At 41.2% G+C, this 18,516-nt stretch overlaps 1 protein-coding gene across 4 annotated transcripts in view; it reads right to left on the bottom strand.

Annotated features, from left to right (window-relative positions):
• Nucleotides 1-12,727, bottom strand: part of NLRP14 (NLR family pyrin domain containing 14) — a 43,913-nt gene extending 31,186 nt beyond the window's left edge. The window contains exons 1-3 of one of the 4 annotated variants that reach the window (XM_038568927.1): nt 12,127-12,403; nt 3,173-3,488; nt 2,320-2,391 (exon numbers count right to left, since the gene is read on the bottom strand). In XM_038568927.1, coding sequence (XP_038424855.1) covers nt 2,320-2,391; nt 3,173-3,464 — 364 coding nt within the window. In that variant the 5' untranslated portion in view covers nt 3,465-3,488; nt 12,127-12,403. Of the gene's footprint in view, nt 1-2,319; nt 2,392-3,172; nt 3,489-12,126; nt 12,404-12,575 lie in introns of those variants that run through there. The other 3 variants (XM_038568926.1, XM_038568928.1, XM_038568929.1) reach the window with 3 other exon arrangements.
• Between the last annotated feature and the right edge of the window lie 5,789 nt (nt 12,728-18,516).

The raw sequence follows: 18,516 nt of genomic DNA, 5'->3' as shown, positions 1-18,516 counted from the left end.
AGGGGATTAAGAAGATTAAGAATACACTTATGATGAGCACTAAGTAATGTACAGAATTGTTGAATCACTATATTATACATATGAAATATAACACTCTGTGTTAACTGTACTGGAGGTTTAAAAAATATTCCCAAGTGTCAAACCAGAATGGAAAGAGTTTCACCTAAGTCCAATTACTTCTTTAAATCTGAAACGTCACTATCTCAGAGGAAACTTCTGTGAACCCCAATGCTAGAATAGTTCTCTTTCATAATTCTCAAAACATGGTATATTTTCATTCACAGCATATCTCACAAGCTATAATTATTTTTTTAAGTAAATAATTCTTTGTTCTATCAGGGCATTCAGTATAAACATGTAACAGTTCAAGTCCCACTAGATTATGCTTATGATGAGGAACAGAAGGCTAGCTGAGGACAAAACAGAAGCTGACACCCCACAAGGGACCCCCGCCCACCAGGTGGGCTATGTGGGACATTCCTCAAGCACTCCTGGCTGTCCTAAAGCTAAGTGAAAGGAGAAATAGTTAACTTATAGAAATTATAGTCTTATAGACACAAGTCTCCCTGAGCTTACAAAAGGTCTTAGAAATTTACAAGAAAAAAGCATTATTTATCAATAACCTAACTTCCAGAAGGAAACTCCCAACTATCTTAATGCTTGCTAGAGGAAAAAAGAACTGAACCTAGACAATGGCAAGGCCTCCAAAGCTTGTAGGTCCTGTTTAGCATACAAAAAAATTTTTTTTATAAATTTATTTTGTATTGGTGTTCAATTTGCCAACATATAGAATAACACCCAGGGCTCATCCCGTCAAGTGCCAATCACCGAGCCACCCCTACCCCCCACCCACCTCCCCTTCCCACTCCTGGTTCGTTTCCTAGAGTTAGGAGTCTTTCATGTTCTGTCTCCCTTTCTGATATTTCCCACTCATTTTTTCTCCTTTCCCCTTCACTATTTTTTATATTCCCCAAATGAATGAGACCATATATTGTTTGTCCTTCTCCATTGACTTATTTTACTCAGCATAATACCCTCCAGTTCTATCCACGTCGAAGCAAATGGTGGGTATTTGTTGTTTCTAATGGCTGAGTAATATTCCATTGTATACATAGACCACATCTTCTTTATCCATTCATCTTTTGATGGACACTGAGGCTTTTGAAAGAATTTTCCTTACCTCTTCCAACTCCCAGGTTATATAAAATCAGCCACCACTTATAACCCTGGGGTAGCAGCTCTTTTCTGCCCACGGGTCCTGTCCTTGTGCTTTAAATAAAACCATCATTTTTGCACTCTCAAGAATTCTTTCTGGGTCATCAGCTCTGGGGCTCACCCCACCAAACCTCACCTATATTCCTAAATTACATCACTTAGATCTCCTCCAGAAGACGGTTTGTATTACAGATACTCTTTTTGGTATTATCTAGTACAGTACTTAAAAGAAAATTTGGATTATGAGGATGATTTTTACTTTCTTTGTTAGAGTTTTATCTATCTTCCAAATTTTCTAACAGTCAACTTCTATGAAGTGGAATCCTGATTTCCTAAATTTATGGCCAGTAATAAATACCACAGGAATAAAATTTCCCTATACTGAATCAGAAATTAAAGTCAAAGCAGAAAGTTATCTTCGAGATCATTTAACACAATGAGCAATTTTTATTAGTGCTTAGAATAAAGTAGATCTCAATTAACTTCTTGAATGAAATAATGTGGCCCATCAGAAAGCAGCCATAGCTGGGGTAAGAATGGATTTCCCACATGGTCCAATTTTCTTTCTACTGTAATTCCATTTATATAAAATAGAATTCAACTACATAGAATTTAAAACAAAGTCGGGGGAATGGAAACAGTACTGAACCAAGACTGAGGAGACCTGGTTCTACGAATTACATTCTATATGGACTAGTTGGTTACCTCTCCTACAACTCAAATAATCATTTTTTAAAATAAATTTATTTTTTATTGGTGTTCAATTTGCCAACACACAGAATAACACCCAGTACAGAATCATTTCTAAAGGAAGAGAGTAGATGTGATAAGCCCAGTAGTCCCTGCCAAACTCAGAGACTCTAATTCTGTAAAATAAAACATGAATATACCCTCCTTCATCAGACTGTAAACTCACGACTGGGCTTTTCCAAATACTATTCTCACTGAGACCCTGAGTTAACATGGCCCCGATTTTGACCTTGGCTAGAGAGCCAGTTGTCTTGAGTCTCTTTGAATAATCATCAACAACTGTCCCCTGGGGCATAAACCTCTAGCACACTTCAAACCCTCAAACTCCTCCCAAATCACAAAACATCTACTCACTTTGCACTGCCTCCTGATCATCTTGTTCCTCTTGTGTCCTGGCACCTTCTGTTACCATGGTCCGGGCTGTCCCTGAGACAGGTTCCAACAGGATTGTGAGATTTACCATACACAAGGAGAGCTTTAGTGATAGCCAAACAGGGGCCAGAATGGTCCTCAGTGGTCTAATTCTATGACATCTGGGCTCAAGAAAACTGGAGCAAACAGAGCCTCAGACTCCCCCAGCTTAGCTAAGGAAGTGAGGTGGTGTCAACAGCACCGAGGAAGGGACCTCTTGCCAGGCTCTCCATCCTGTAACTCCAGGGCAAGTGCTGTAGTCTAAGCCTGTTTCCTTGTCTACACTGACCTCACAGGGATATGGTGAGGCTCCTAGGAAATAATGAATACAATTTTGTAGCTGTAAAGCTTTGTAAAGTACATAAGAAATTTTTGAGGTCTATAATATTTTATACTTAGGAATGACTAGAAATATCAGCGTGGCTTACGCTTTTGCCCATTCCTCATATTTCAGTGAAGATCTTAAGTCCTATCTGAAGGTACTTAAAATTTAGTGCAACCTACGACTATTTGCCCTTCAGGCAAAGGAACACTAACTAGATGGGACAATTCTTATCACTCAATTCCTTTAGTCATTCTAATTAGTACAAAATGGATGAATTCGGTCCCCACCCCCCACCCCACCAATTAAGGAGCCACACTGAATAATAGTACTCAAAATCCTCCTGCCTCTTCAGTGTTTCTCAAATGATCCAACAATGGTTTAATCCCCAAGTCCCTTTCATAGAATCATGCTGATGGGGCTCCAGAAGCACATCTTTCCCCCAGCCCCAGAGTGGTTGCCAGCATCACTCACAGTTGATCTCTGCTGTTGCCCGCTCACACAGATCCTTCAGGTTCATCTTGCCAAAGATTTTGAGAGCCACATCCCAGGCTTGCTCTCCTGGATAATATTTTTTCATCAAATTAGCCAGGTCCTCTCGCTTGGCCTTCTTCACCTCAAACCAGGGTATCTGGCAGGACCTGGGCTCCACAGTCTCATTCTTTAGAAATGACTTGAATTTATTCAACTCCTCTTTGTTTAGCTCCTCCAAATACAACAGCAGCCCAAAATCAGGGAAGAAGGAAGATGACGACCCATCTGTCATCTTGTTCACAGATCAATACTCAGGCTTCAGTGAGGGGAAAAAAACATCAAAAGAATATGAATAGAGGCACCTGGTGGTCTGGTTAAGCATCCAACTCTTGATTTTGGCTCAGGTGGTGTGATCTCAGGGTTGTGAGATCCAGCCCCATGTAGGGCTCCATGCTCAGCAAGGAGTTGCTTAAGATGCTGTCTCTCTCTGTCCTTCCCCCCTCCCCCCAGCACACTCTAAAATAAAAATAAATCTTTAAAAAATATATAGGAACAAACAAGACTGACAAAAGATTAGAAAATGAAATACCCATAAAAATATAGATTAATTCAACAAACACATGTTGAAGCCCCACAGTTAGACTCAGTACTGACTTGGTGCCCCCTGCAATATGTTTTGCTGTCATAAAAACATTCCTCTAATACAGATCACTGTAGGTTTCTTCCACCTTTCCAGAGTTACTCCCAGTCCCACCACTTATGAGCTGTCAGAAATAAAGGCAATTCATCTCTCTGAGCCTCAGTTTATTCTCCTAAAGGAGCAGCTCTGGATCACCCTCAGAGAACAGTATGGATTAAGTGAGGTAGGAGTTCATCTATTGCCTGGCATAGTCTAGGCTCTTACTAAGTACTGGCAACTCTTGTCATGCCTTCTCTCCTCTACCAACATCCAACATACACCTCAGTCCATAAAACATTGTTATTACACTGCTCCCAACACATCATTACTCCTGAAGCACACACACTTGGAATATGCCACCATCCAGCTCTTTTTGTCTTCTCATTTCTTGTCACAAGCCCTACATAGCCAGTGACGATCTGTGTTCCCAGCTCATGAGCTCCTTTCACACCGAGTCCCAACACTGCAAATGTTCTGGATGTGTTCCAAGTTACAGCTCACCCCAAACAGCATTCTCTTACATCACGGACCTGAGCTCCCGTGACTATTCCACTCCAATATTTCATTCTGATGCTCTCACTCCAGACTTCATCAGTAATGACTACTCACACTTACCTGCAAGCTCCTATAACCCATTCTCTCTGAATACCTTCCAGATAGCAGCAATTTCTTGCTCTCCCTCCCACTGTGACAGTTCTTCAAATACAATCAAATCCTCTTCTCTTGAGGCCTGTTTTCCTCTTATTTGTCAGTCATGTAAGAGCCTTATTCAGTTTCTTATTCAGCACAGGTACCTCGAGTTGATCACTTAAACTGTCTCCAAGTGCCTTATCTCCTCTAGAGCAACTGGCTAGAGAGACAACTAGTAAGTGGTAAGGATAGAACTCCACCTAGAGCGTTCCAGCCTCCAAAATGCTTATGCCACTGATCTTGCTAATGGGCCTCAAAAAGAAGGATGGGGGAAATAAGGTTCCATAGTAACTTATTAAAAAGCAGCAAAAAGGAGTAAATTTGAGGAAACTTCAAAGGAAGACTGAAATTTATCCAGAACAAAAAGGCTTTTCCCCTCAGTCCTTTTCATTAACATTTAAACATGCCCAAATCTATGTTCCCTTTACTCTGCATCCCCCTCATCTTCATGCTCAAACTTATTCAGAGTCTTCTATACTTAACCTATTATTCCTCCACCATCCACTGCAAGCTCACTTTTGCAATCAGAAATGCACTGAGATAACTTAGAGCAATCACCACCCTGTTGCAAAAACCTAATAGGTATTGATCTTTGAATTCAAGTTTCTAACAGTCCCTACCTCTGCAAAGATTAGAAGTTAATACATGCACCTAACTCACAGGGTGCCATACACATAATAACTGCTGTTTTAACAATGCCTTACTTCTTGATATTCTCTTTCCCTTTTGCTTTCATAATCCCACACTTTTCATTTTCCTTTTGCTTTTTGGGGGGTCTCTGGGAGCCAAGATCTATATAGTTCTGGATCCTACTGGGTTTCTGCTACTATATGATGTCTACAAATTCTAACAAAGTACCATATACCATATTTTGGGGAAGAGGGAAAGATGCTCTGTCTGGTGTTGCTACTCTTCTATGAAGACATTCATAAATTCCAGTATGTTCTGAACTAAAGGAATCCATGGTCTTGGAGGATTGAATTTGCAAATTTATTGACGTAGATGTTTGCCCTTAATTAAACCACATTTGTTCAAAATATTCAGTACATGTTAATAATGCCACATTTGTTGAAGATCTACAGTGTATAGGTTCTTTATGAAAATTCTTAGTCTTAAAAATAGTCCTGAAACTTGCCCAGGTTACAGAGTTGACAAGTAGCCAATCAAAATACAAAGCTCATTTGTTTTCTACTAGGTACCACTACCTTTTAGTTTCACTTATTCTAGGCATGGGGAATTCGGGGTTAAATGTAATCTTTGTGGCCATGTTCTGTGATACTGCACTGAACACTGGTCTTTGGGAAGAGGAGGGCCTCTAAATATATAATGGCAATCTTCTGAGCTCTAGTAGAATTTTAGAGCACAGGATTCTTTTCTATAAAGGGTAGAGATGGGAAGGTCTGGGGAAAGGGACATTTCATCTAGAAAACATGATATTCCCACCTTTTTCATAGTACTCTCACCTGATTTTCTTTCTTGGTTGCTCTAATGCAATCTCCTATAGCAGTTTCTCAACCTCACTATTGCTAACATTGTTGACTGGATAATTGAGGACACTCGGGTGCACTATATGATGTTTAGCAGCATTGCTGGCCTCTACCCACTCGATGCCATTAGAACTTTCAGTCTCCTGCAGTCATGGCAAAGGGTTTTCAGACATTGCCAGATGTCCCAGGGCAGTAAACTGTCCCAGAGGTTGAAACCACTTCCAAAGCCTTACCCCCCCTACTGCTGAATATGTAACTTGATCAGTCCTTCTCTATGATGCTACCATAATCAAAGCAGCAGAGTAGATAACTCAGGAAAAGACAATCTGATAAGATTTCATGTATAATAAATAATGTAATTGAAAAGGAAGCATATCGGTGCAGATTATTTAAGGACAACTGGTAAACCATTCAGGAAAAATGATTAGTATCCTTATAGAATAAATCTCTGAGTAAATCAGTAAGTCATCAATACTCAAACCAGAGGAGGGAAAAATAAAGAATATTTATTACACCTCAGGAGAGGAGAGACTTACCAGCTTGGGCATAATAAGGGAAATAAAGAATCAGGATGTATATTAGAAAATATGGTTAACTATGTTGAAATTAAAACCTCTTGTCTATAAGATTTCAAACACAAATGGCAAATCAAAAAAATAGCAAAAATTTTTATAGGAAATTTAGCAAATACAACTGGAATATAAATGTCAACAGTTCTAGAGTGGTTTTTACTAATATCTAAAATTATATGCACTCAGATTCAGATCAGACAGGTTCAAATACTGTCCTTCAATAAGAGGAATCAGGGCTTCTTGGAGAAATTGCAGATTCTAGGGCCGGGGTTAGAAATATACAAGATGACCCTAGAACTTATAAGGTCAGAAAGGAAAAAAGGATGGGGTAGGTCAAAAAGACACAGGAGCCAACTGGAAAGAGCTTCCACTGGCCAAAATAACATTTTATTATTTATTTATCTACTTTATTATAACCCAAAGCAGAAAGCAAATAACCATGAGTACATACAGATAGAGATAAATGACTGAATGAATAAATGGAAAGAGACAAATCGCTCTTACAGAAAAATTCCAAATATGTTATATAGATAATTCCCTCCTCCGGGAAATATATCTTAACCCCATCCCACTCCTACACAGGAGTGTGGACTGTGCTTAGTGATTTGCTAAGTGAGGAAACCTGATAAACAGTGGTCTCAGCCTGGTGATCAAGGTTAGTATCAGCCATAGGTCACTGACATTGGAATGATGTGAGGAGAATGGTACATCACCACCGTCCTATTCCTCCCTCAAATCCCAGTCTACACATGAGGAAAACCTCAGACAAACTCAAAATGATCTGCTACAAAATACCTGATCAGTACTTCTCAAAATTGTCAGGGTCCTATTTAAAAAGAAAAAAAAAGCAGAAAGAGAAATCAAGAAATCCATACTATTTACAATTGCACCAAACTCCTAAGATACATAGGTATAAACCTTACCAAACAGGTAAAAGAGTATTCTAAAAACTACAGAGCAATTATGAAATTGAGGAAGACACAAAGAAATGGAAAAGCATTCCATGCTCATGGATTGGAAGAAGAAATGTTAAAATAGCTATATTACTCAAAGTAATCTACACATTGAATGCAATCCCTATCAAAATACCACCAGCATTTTTTTTTTTACAGAGCTGGAACAAATAATCCTGAGACTTTTATGGAACCAGAAAAGACCCCAAATAGTCAAAGGAATGTTGAAAAAGGAAACCAAAGCTGGAGTCATCACAATTCCAGACTTCAAGCTGTATTACAAAGCTGTGATCAAGACAGTATGGTACTGGCACAAAAAAACAGCCACATGGACCAATGGAACAGAATAGAGAGCCCAGAAATGGACCCTCAGGTATATGGTTAACTAATCTTCAACAAAGTAGGAAAGAATATCCAATGGAGAAAAGACAATCTCTTTAACAAATGGTGCTGGGAAAATTGGACAGCCACACACAGAAGAATGAAACTGGATTATTCTTATACCATACACAAAGATAAACTCAAAATGGATGAAAGATCTAAATGTGAGACAGGGAACCATCAAAATCCTAGAAGAGAACATAGGCAGCAACCTATAGGACTTCAGCCACAGCAAATTCTGGCTAGATAGGTTTCCAGAGGCAAGGGAGACAAAAGCAAAAAAGAACTATTGGACTTTATCAAGATAAAAGCTTTTTCACAGCAAAGGAAACAGTGGACAAAATTAAAATACATCCCATAGAATGGGAGAAGATATTTGCAAATGACATATCAGATAAAGGGCTAGTATCCAAAATCTGTAAGGAACTCAACACCCAAAAAACCCAAACAAGAAATGGGCAGAAGACAGGAGTAGACAGTTCTCCAAAGACATACAAAAGGCTAACAGAGAGGTGCCTGAGTTCCTCCTTTAGTTAAGCCTTTGACTCGATTTTGGCTCATGTCATAATCTCAGGTCCTGAGACTGAGCCCTGCATTGGGTTCTGCCCTCAGCACAAAGCCTGCTTCAGATTCTCTCTCCCTCTCTGCCCTTCCCCCTGCTCTCGTTAGCATTTATCTAAAAATAAATTTTTAAAAATGGCTGAAACATGAAAAAAAGTTCAACATCATTCATCAGGGAAATACAAATAAAAACCACTCGAAATACCATATACCTGTCAGAATGGCTAAAATTAACAATTCAGGAAACAATAGATGGTGAGGATGTAGAGAAAAGCGAACCCTCTTATACTGTTGGTGGGAATGCAAACTAGTACAGCCACTCACTAACATAAAGAGGTTCCTCAAAAAGTTAAAGATAGAACTATCCTATGACCCAGAAATTTAACTACTCAGTATTTATCCAAAGAATACAAAAATAGTGATTCAAAGGGGTATGCGCACCCCAAATATTTATAGAAGCAATGTCCACATTAGCCAAAATATGCAGAGCCCAGATGTCCATCGATGAAGAAATAAAGAACATGTGGTATATATACACAATGGAATATAACTCAGCCATTAAAAAGAATGAACCTTTGCCATTTGCAAGGGCGTGGCTAGAACTAGAGGGTATTATGCTAAGCAAAATAAGTCAAAAAAAGACAAATACTATATGATTTCATTCATGTGGAATTTAAGAAGCAAAACAGATGAACGTAGGGAGGAAAGGAAAAATAAGGCAGCAAACTGTAAGAGACTTAACTATAGAAAACAAACTGAGGGTTGCTGAAGGGGAGGTGGGTGAGGGGATAGGGTAACTGGGCAATGGGGATTTAGGAAGGTACTTGATGTAATGAGCACTGGGTGTTAATACAACTGATGAATCACTACTTTCAGCCTCTGAAACTAATAATAAAAACAAAACTTTATGTTAACTTGAATTTAAATAAAATCTTTAAAAAGAAAAGGCAGGTGGGGGTAGGAGGACTAAAACTGTCACAGATCAAACTGACAAAATGTAATAGGTATGCTGGAAAAGATCCTAGAAAAAAAAAACACTAGGAAATGCTGGTGAAATGTAAGTGTGACTTAGTTGTGGTCTCAATTGCCTTAGTGGTTTCAAATATACTATAGTAACACAAAACGTAAAAATAGGGGAAATTGGCTAAGGAGTATATAAAAACTCTTTCTGTAAATATTTTTTAAGATTTTATTTATTTATTCATGAGAGACACCAGAGAGAGAGAGAGAGAGAGAGAGAGAGAGAGAGAGAGAGAGAGAGAGAGGCAGGCAGAGACACAGGCAGAGGGAAAAGCAAGGCTCCATGCAGGGAGCTTGATGTGGCACTCAGTCCTGGGACTCCAGGATCACATCCTGGGCCAAAGGCAGGCACCAAACCACTGAGCCACCCAGGGATCCCCTCTTTCTGTAAATCTAAAGCTATTTTATAATAATTTTTTTAAATTGGAGACATGCATCCTCTATAGACTAACAAGTACAGTCCTTAGAATACACTCAAGAGAAGTGTGTGCAGAAACGCTAAGAGATGTAGAAGACTAGCCATAGCAGCATTATCTGTCATTCCCAAGTACTGGAAAAGACCCAAGAGCCCACCTATAGAACCAGAAATACTGGAAAATTCATACAAGAAATCTCATACAGCAATGAAAATATAGGATATGCAGCTACCTGCTAGGATGAATCTCACATAGTGAAAGAAACCAGACCCAAAAAGATTATGTACCATATAATTCCATTTATAAAATGATCAAAATTAGGGCACCAGTTTGGCTCAGTTGGAAGGGCTTGTAACTCTTAATCTCAGGAGTTTGAGCCCAACGTTGAGTGTAGAGATTACTTTAAAAAATAAACTTTATAAAAACATTGAAACTGAAAAAAAAGAAAGCTTAACTATGCTGTTTATGGATGCATGTATAGGTGATAAAACCATACTTTTTAAATGGGCTAGGGGTAAGGAGATTACTACTTATAAAAGTTGATTTAACACCACCCTGGCAGGGAGGGAGGGGTTTACATTCGGGGAGATGCCCCTGGGGGTGCATGGGTGCTGGTAATGTTCTTTTCCTTGATTTTGTATTGGTTTACATGGAGGATCACTTGGTAACCACTAGCTGCACATTTAGGTTTAATGCCGTTTTCTATATGAATTATAGTTCACACTAAAATATGGTTTTAAAAAGGTTCACATTATAGATTAGAAACACACTAAAAGCAAAGTATTGTTAATAGCCTATTCATACAGGGAGAAGGGTAAACCTATTACTATTTTCTGAAAGGTTAGTTCAAACTGAAAGATAATATACAAACAAGATGATATCACTTCACATTGATCAAAATGGCAAAAATATGTAGCCTTAAAAAATACAATAGGACAATGAGAATGGAATGGAGCAGATATTGTAGGAAAATGTTAATAGCTACATTCTTGGAAAGCTTTGTGCCCACCTATGAAGAGCTTTAAAAACCTGCTTGACTTGTCAATCAGCAACCTCCCCCTGGGAAATTATCCAATGGAAAGAATCCCAAATATAGAAATAAGGTTTTCTACCTAAAGGTCTTTTAAAAAATAACTGCCAAATTAAAATTCATTATGAATAATGAAATAAATGTATTAAAATATAGCATGTACTAGGGGTACCTGGGTGGCTTAGCTGGTTAAGGACCATCTCTTAATTTAAGCTCAGGTCTTAATCTCAGGGTTGAACGTTCAAGCCCCGGGTTTTGCTCCACGATGGAAGTGGAGCCTACTTTAAAAATTTAGAAATACGTCCCACGCTTGATCTTTCTGGTCATTAAAATAACCTCTTCATGCAGCGACAAGCAACAGGTGGAGGGTTAAAAGCATATGGTAATATGAGGATAATTAAAACCTCTGCAGAAAAAAAAAAAAAGCCAAAATATTAACCGTGGTTGTGTTTTGGGTTTTTGAAAATATGTGACAATCTTAATCAGAATACATTCCTTTAAAAAGCGGAAAATCCAAAAGGTAAAAAGGAATGCAAGATCAGTTTGTCAAATCCCGAAGAGACCAAGAAATGAATGCCTGTCGACTGTACTTGAACTTAGTAGGTGGGAGCTCACTGGTAACCATTGTAGGAGAGGGCAATTTTAGGTTTTAGGTCACTGCTGGGGGAGAAGGGTGGGAGTTATTTAAAGCCTCACTACAATGGGTACAAGTGACTGACACAGCAAGCATGCGCTGTTCTTTCTAGACCTTTGCTAGTTCGGAGAAAAACTTGTAGCGCGGAGCACAGGTCTGTAAAGTTTTTGGCTGTTAGTATCCTCTTCAGTAGGAAGAGGGGCTGAGAGGAGGCAGAGCGGAGGAACAAAGGCAGAGCCCAGGGGGAGGAAATACTCTCAGATTTAAGGCTAAACACCTGCTCCCCTGCCGGGAGGAGAGAGGAGCGCCTGAATTTACGAAGTTTGGCGAAAGTGAGGATCATCATACCACCTGCCCTCAGGAGAATTAAGCAGCAGGTACTGGGCGCCAGTTCAAGGCTATCGCGGGTCCCCACGGGTCCCTATCCAAGCGCGCGGCCTCGCCCCGGGAAAACCACCTCCCCCCTGGGCCGCCCACGCCTGACAGCTCCTCGCCTTGGACCTCCGGCGGGGTCTCCCTTCCCCTCCTTACCTTCCATAAGAATGGGGGCGCTGGGAAGACCCTCAAGGGTCCTAACCTTCTCGTTTAGAGCGAGCAAAACACGCCCAGGGAGGGGGAGGGTCCTCTACCCCGCGGGCCAGAGGGCGTCCGGGGCCAAGCTTAAATCCCAGCGCCGAAAGCCGCGCGCCGGGGAAGGAGCGAAGAGGGAAGGGAACGACCCCCCAGGGCCCGCTCCCAGACGCGACGCGGGAACGCGCTCTTCGGCCTTTTATGCCCCAGCTCCATCCCCGCGGCGCGCGGAGCTTGGCGCCCCACCCCCACCCCCACCCCCCCGCCGGCCCAGGGCGCCGCTCCTCCTATTGGCGGCTGGTCCCGGGGACGCCGCGCCCGCGCTCCCGCTCCTCGCGCGGTCCTCGGGCTCGCCCCGCGCTCCCCGCCCCGCGCTCCTGCCCCGCGCTCCCGCCCCGCGCGCCGCACACCTGCTTTCCCGAGAACGCAGAACAGGTGCGGACGAGGGGGGCTGGGCGCTGGGCCCCGGCTGCCGAGGACCTTTCCCGGACAGGCGGACTCCCAGTAAGCTTCATCTCTTTCCTCATCCATCCGGTAAGCCGTGTGACTTCTGAGCACCTGCCTCGCGCCTGGCAGTCTGCTGGGCCCTTTCTAGCCGGGAATAAAACAGCCGAAGTTCACAAGTACATACATCTTAAGGGAAACTATGAATGTCATAAGTTTGGGTTCCAAAGCCATTTCTAACATGTTTGTAAAACCATTAAAAAAAAAAAAAGAACATATTCATTCCATGAAAAATAAATTGAGGCAACCCTTCGAGTAAGGGTTTTAGAAGCTGAGCATCCCAAACTGTGCTTTTTTTTTTTTTAATTTTATTTATTTATTCATGAGAGACACAAAGGGAGAGAGAGAGGCAGAGACACAGGCAGAGGGAGAAGCAGGCTCCATGCAGGAGCCTGATGTGGGACTCGATCCCAGGACTACCAGGATCAATCTTGGGCCAAAGGCAGGCGCTAAACCACTGAGCCACCCAAGGATCCCCTCAAGCTGTGCCTTAATAAAGTGAATTAGACTCCCCCCCTTTTCATTTAATTTACATATACCTGGCATATTTAAGTTTACATACATACCTACATATTATATTTTAGTACGATCTTTTTTCTTGTTTGGTTGGTTTTGTTTCCCTCTTGGTTTGGCCCTGCCATGGAAAGCCACCTTTGTGAGGAAGAGCATTCCTTGCCCTTTATTGCATTATCGCTAAAGAAAATTGGGTTTTGTTGTTTCTCTATCTTGCTAAAATTTAATCTTTCAGGCCTTCTTTGTTTTGAGATGCTCAATAATGAAAAATGCAAGTCTTCTTATCTAACAACTACTAGCAAGAAAACATCTTGGAAAAAAACTTTAAGATATCACTTCATGCCCCTGCAGCTGAAAGGAGAGACATCATTCTTCATAAAACTAAATAAGGTGGGGAGATAATAAAGGCAATTAAGAGCACATTCAATATACATGGACGAGGATGGCAAACCTTGTAATTCATTTTTGTTAATTTTCTATGGACACAAAATTATGTTCTCTATTCTAGAGATAAAAGTTTCTATATAACTTTTCTTGTTTTTTAAAAAATATTTTATTTATTTACTCATGAGAGACAGAGAGAGGGAGAGACAGAGACAGAGACATAGGCAGAGGGAGAAGCAGCCCCCATGCAAGGAGCCCGATGGGGGACTCCATGGGGATCCCGGTACCAGTACCTTAGGATCACACCCTGAGCCGAAAGCAGACGCCCAACCACTGAGCCACTCAGGTGTCCTTCTATATAACTCTTAAATCAGGAATTTTATGGTACTCAATTTCTGTAGGACCTTATTTTTTGTGTTCTAGGTGTAATTCTGACACAAATGTATTGAATTTTCCCATAGAAACTGTATTTATCAAGTTCTTAAATTTGTAAATTTTTGCCCTATTTATTTAGTAGGCTTAATACTATTATACTTCCTCATAAATTGTGCCCCTTTTCAATGTATAAAATCCATCTCTGATTCTGAACTTCCAATTTTCTGCAATTTCTGCTTTTAATGTTTGCCTGGCAGCTTTTTGACCAACCTCACAGGTGTTTCTTGTAAACAGCATATGCCTGGATTTTGTTGCTTGACCCAGTCTGTCTCTGCCTTTATATAAGAAAATTCAGTCCATTCACCTTTAGCACATGGACTGAAAATTTATTGCATTCTTTATATGTTACTTTGAGTTCATTATTTATTTTATACCACTATTTTCTGTTTGCTTTCCCATAATTTTTCTAACTTACCTCCATCTTTGGTTTATTTGTTATTTGTTCCTTTCTTGAACTGTTTCTTCAGATAGAAGAATGATATGGACTCTGAATTCTTACAAATCTACAAATATTTATTTCACCAGGACAGGTGACCTATTTTGGCTGATGGATGCAGCCTCTTTATTTTGCCAGTCAATAGCCTCTGTTTACTAGCTTTCAACATTACAAATGAGAAGTCTAATGTTATTTTTCTTTTTAGATAACTTGCCCTTTCTGCCTGAAAGCTTGAGTTTTCTTTTTTCTTAGCATGTAGAAATGATATCTGTATATGCCTAGTGTGAGTCTTTACTCATTAATCCAGATTGAAATGTAGTGACTTCCTTAGATCCGTAGATTCAGGCATTAAAAATTTTTTTTTCAGCCCAGAAGAATTTTTTATTATTTTGTTATTCATTTACTTTTTTCACCTCTATCCAGTCCTTTTTTCCCTCCTGGAACTTTTCTGTCTGCGTAGTAGGTATCATAGATCTATCCTTTAAGCCTGTTATCTTTTTTTTTTTTATGATTTCTATCTCTTTTTTTCTTCTATGCTTTCGGGGTAATTCTTAAAAGTTACCTAGGCTACCTTTGGCTCTCAAAAGTGACTATCCCAATTCATTAGCTAAATTGATGAATTAGGAAGATATAGGTAGATAGACACAGATTTAGCATTTTTTTTATTTATTATTTATGATAGTCACACGGAGAGAGAGAGAGAGAGAGAGGCAGAGACACAGGCAGAGGGAGAAGCAGGCTCCATGCACCGGGAGCCCGACATGGGATTCGATCCCGGGTCTCCAGGATCGTGCCCTGGGCCAAAGGCAGGCGCCAAACCGCTGCGCCACCCAGGGATCCCCAGATTTAGCATTTTTAAATTTAAATTTTAGAGATTTTTAAATTAAGAATTTTATTTTTAAAAGTATATGCATACTTTTCAAATTTTATTAATATCAAATTTTAAAGTATATATATACTTTTAAAATTTTATTTAAATTAAAATTTTATTTTTAAAGGTATATATATATATAACCTGGGTGGCTTAGTGGTTGAGCTTCTGCCTTTGGCTCAGGTCCTGATCTTGGGATGAGTCCTGCATTAGGCTCCCTGAGGGTATCCTGCCTCTCTCTGTGTCCCTCATGAATAAATAAAGTCTTTTTTTTTAAAAAAGCATAAATAAATGCATACATACATACATACACACATATGTATGTGTATATTGTAAATTTGTTTTGTTTTTTTCATTTCACTGAGGTTCAAGTCTGGTTAATGTACTATTTTAAGTGGTAGCAGTCCCATAGATAGGGGAAAACAAAAGAGGCCAGGAACTTTACTGCAGCTGGCTGTTGAGTAGAAGCATGAAGCCTGCCATTTTCCTACTATGACCCCTAGACAAAAAAACCCTCTGGCTTTCTAGTTTCCTTATAATCTCTCAGACTCAGCACAGGGGACCAGCAGCCTACGTGTTCAGCTTCTTCGTGGTCTCTTGGGAGTCAGAGAACCTCAGTAAATGTATACAGATCTCCTAAGGTCTAGGCTCTTTTCAAGAAACCACTTTCAAGTCCTCACACGTGGGCTCTGACATTGTTTGCTACATTCTTATCTACCCCATAAAGAAGGAGATGGAGAGAGATCCAATATCAGGTTTCTAAACCAGTGCTCTGAGCTCAAGGTTCCTTTCCATAAGTTCCAGTTCTCTGGTGTAGGAGAAGCAGACATCAGAATAGGAAATAGAAGAGCTCATTACACATCTCCTGCATGATCCACATCTAACTTTAGTAGAGAGCTACTGCTCTTTTCTGTGAATGACCTTATGAAATGGGAGATCCATTCACTTTCTTTTATAAGAAAAAGCCCTGCTTTTTCAAAGTATTGCCAACCTTAGCATGGAGAAAACATGTGTCTAAGATGAAAGGTCTTAAGGATTAGTGTTCTTAATTAGAAAAAAAAAACAGTTGTTTGAAACAAAACTCTGGATTCCACTTCCCTTTCAAAATAAGTTCAGAAAAGCTCACAATGCAGGAGACCGATCACACATCTGAGATCCTCTGATACACAATAGTTTAGTCTCAAAGCACATTTAAAAAATGAGACTAGGGATCCCTCGGTGGCTCAGGGGTTTGGCACCTGCCTTCCGCCCAGGGCATGATCCTGGAGTCCCAGGATCGAGTCCCACATCAGGCTTCCTGCGTGGAGCCTGCTTCTCCTTCTGCCTGTGTCTCTGCCTCTCTGCCTCTCTGCCTCTCTCTCTCTCTCTCTCTCTCTCCCTCTGTGTCTCTCACGAATAAACAAATAAAACCTTAAAAAAAAATGAGACTATAGGGATGCCTGGCTGGCTCAGCGGTTTGAGTGTCTGCCTTCGGCCCAGGTTGTGATCTTGGACTCCTGGGATCGAGTCCCACATCGGGCTCCCTGCATGGAACCTGCTTCACTCTCTGCCTGTGTCTCTCATGAATAAATAAATACATAATAAGTTAATTAATAAAAAAGAGACTATAGGGGCTTCTGGGTGGTTCAGTGGGCTGTCTCTTGGTTTGGCTCAGGTCATGGTATCAGGGTTGTGATCTCAAGGTCTGAGATCAAGCCGCATGCAGAGCCCCCATCAGTTTCGTTCCCTGAGCAGTCTTAGAGATTCTCTTTCCCTTTGCCCTTTCTGATTTAAACTAGAACTATTTAACCATATTAAAATCTTCATCTTACAGATTAGAAAACTGGGGGTTAAAGATTGAATATCTTGCCCAACATCACCTAATGGGTAACACAGCAGGTTTTTTAAAAAATTTTTTTATGATGTATCTTTTTTTTTTTTTAAGATTTTATTTATTTATTCATGAGACACACAGAGAGAGAGGCAGAGGGAGAAGCAAGCTCCATACCGGGAGCCCGATGCGGGACATGATCGCGGGACTCCAGGATCACACCCTGGGCCGAAGGCAGGCGCCAAACCGCTGAGCCACCCAGGGATCCCCCACAGCAGGTTTTAAAGTCAGTTCTGTTAGACAGCAAAATCCAAGCCTTTAAACACTGCCCTATGGCCCCTGAATGTGTAAGTCAGGGAGGGATCCACACAGTGATTTGCAAAATGTGATCTTGGGAGTCACAGAAATCCAGGTGTTCATTTCCTAGTGGAGGCCAGAGGGGTAGGCCCTGACCACCTGCTTCTGCTAATCCTTGAACTGTAAACATATTAACATATATAACTTTCTAAATTTTTTTTTAATTTTTATTTATTTATGATAGTCACAGAGAGAGAGAGAGGCGCAGAGACACAGGCAGAGGGAGAAGCAGGCTCCATGCACCGGGAGCCCGATGTGGGATTCGATCCCGGGTCTCCAGGATCGCGCCCTGGGCCAAAGGCAGGGGCTAAACCACTGTGCCACCCAGGGATCCCCATACATAACTTTCTATGTGCCAGGGACCGGTTTAAGAATTTCGAGGACACCAACTCAGTTAATTCTCACAACAAGCCTGTAAAATAGTTACTATTATTATGCCTATTTTAAAGATGGCACAAAAAGGGTGTTATTCAGCCAAGATCCCATCACGAGTGGGTGGTATAGTCAGAACAGGATCCGACGGAGTCCACTGCTTCTAAAGACCACCCTACAAAGCGTTCCTTACCTAACAGTTGAATCTTACTGATCCAGCCTAAGTTTGCGGAAAAGTGCTTTAAAGAAATGAAAACATTTTCCTAAGGGAACACTGAACGAGATAATAGAAGAGCAGGTGGCGCGATCTCTTTCTGAGGCTTTTTCCGCGGCGCCGCCTCGGTCCCACCTTGTCTTTCTCCTCTCTGCCTGGAGTCTCCAGAGAAGCCCGGGACTTGGCAAGGGACGAGGGACGAGGAAAGCGCGGCCGCCACAGCGTCCGCAGGAGCCAAGCCGGGGCCTGGGGACCTGGAATGTGCAAGGTCCTCTTCGTGGCTGCGCGGCTCCAACCTGCAGTTTAGGGACAATGCTGGGGCCGGAGCCAGCGGGGCGTCTATTCCGCCGGAGGCGCGGGACAGCGGGCGCAAGCATCCTTCGTCCCCAAAGACGTGACAGCAAGGGTTTCCCCAGATTCCTACGGGGGGGGTCGGAGGGTCCCCACTCGGGGGT

The sequence above is a fragment of the Canis lupus genome, chromosome 21 (assembly GCF_011100685.1).
Source record: "Canis lupus familiaris isolate Mischka breed German Shepherd chromosome 21, alternate assembly UU_Cfam_GSD_1.0, whole genome shotgun sequence".
Lineage (NCBI taxonomy): Eukaryota > Metazoa > Chordata > Mammalia > Carnivora > Canidae > Canis > Canis lupus.
This window is presented reverse-complemented; position numbering and strand designations above follow the sequence as displayed.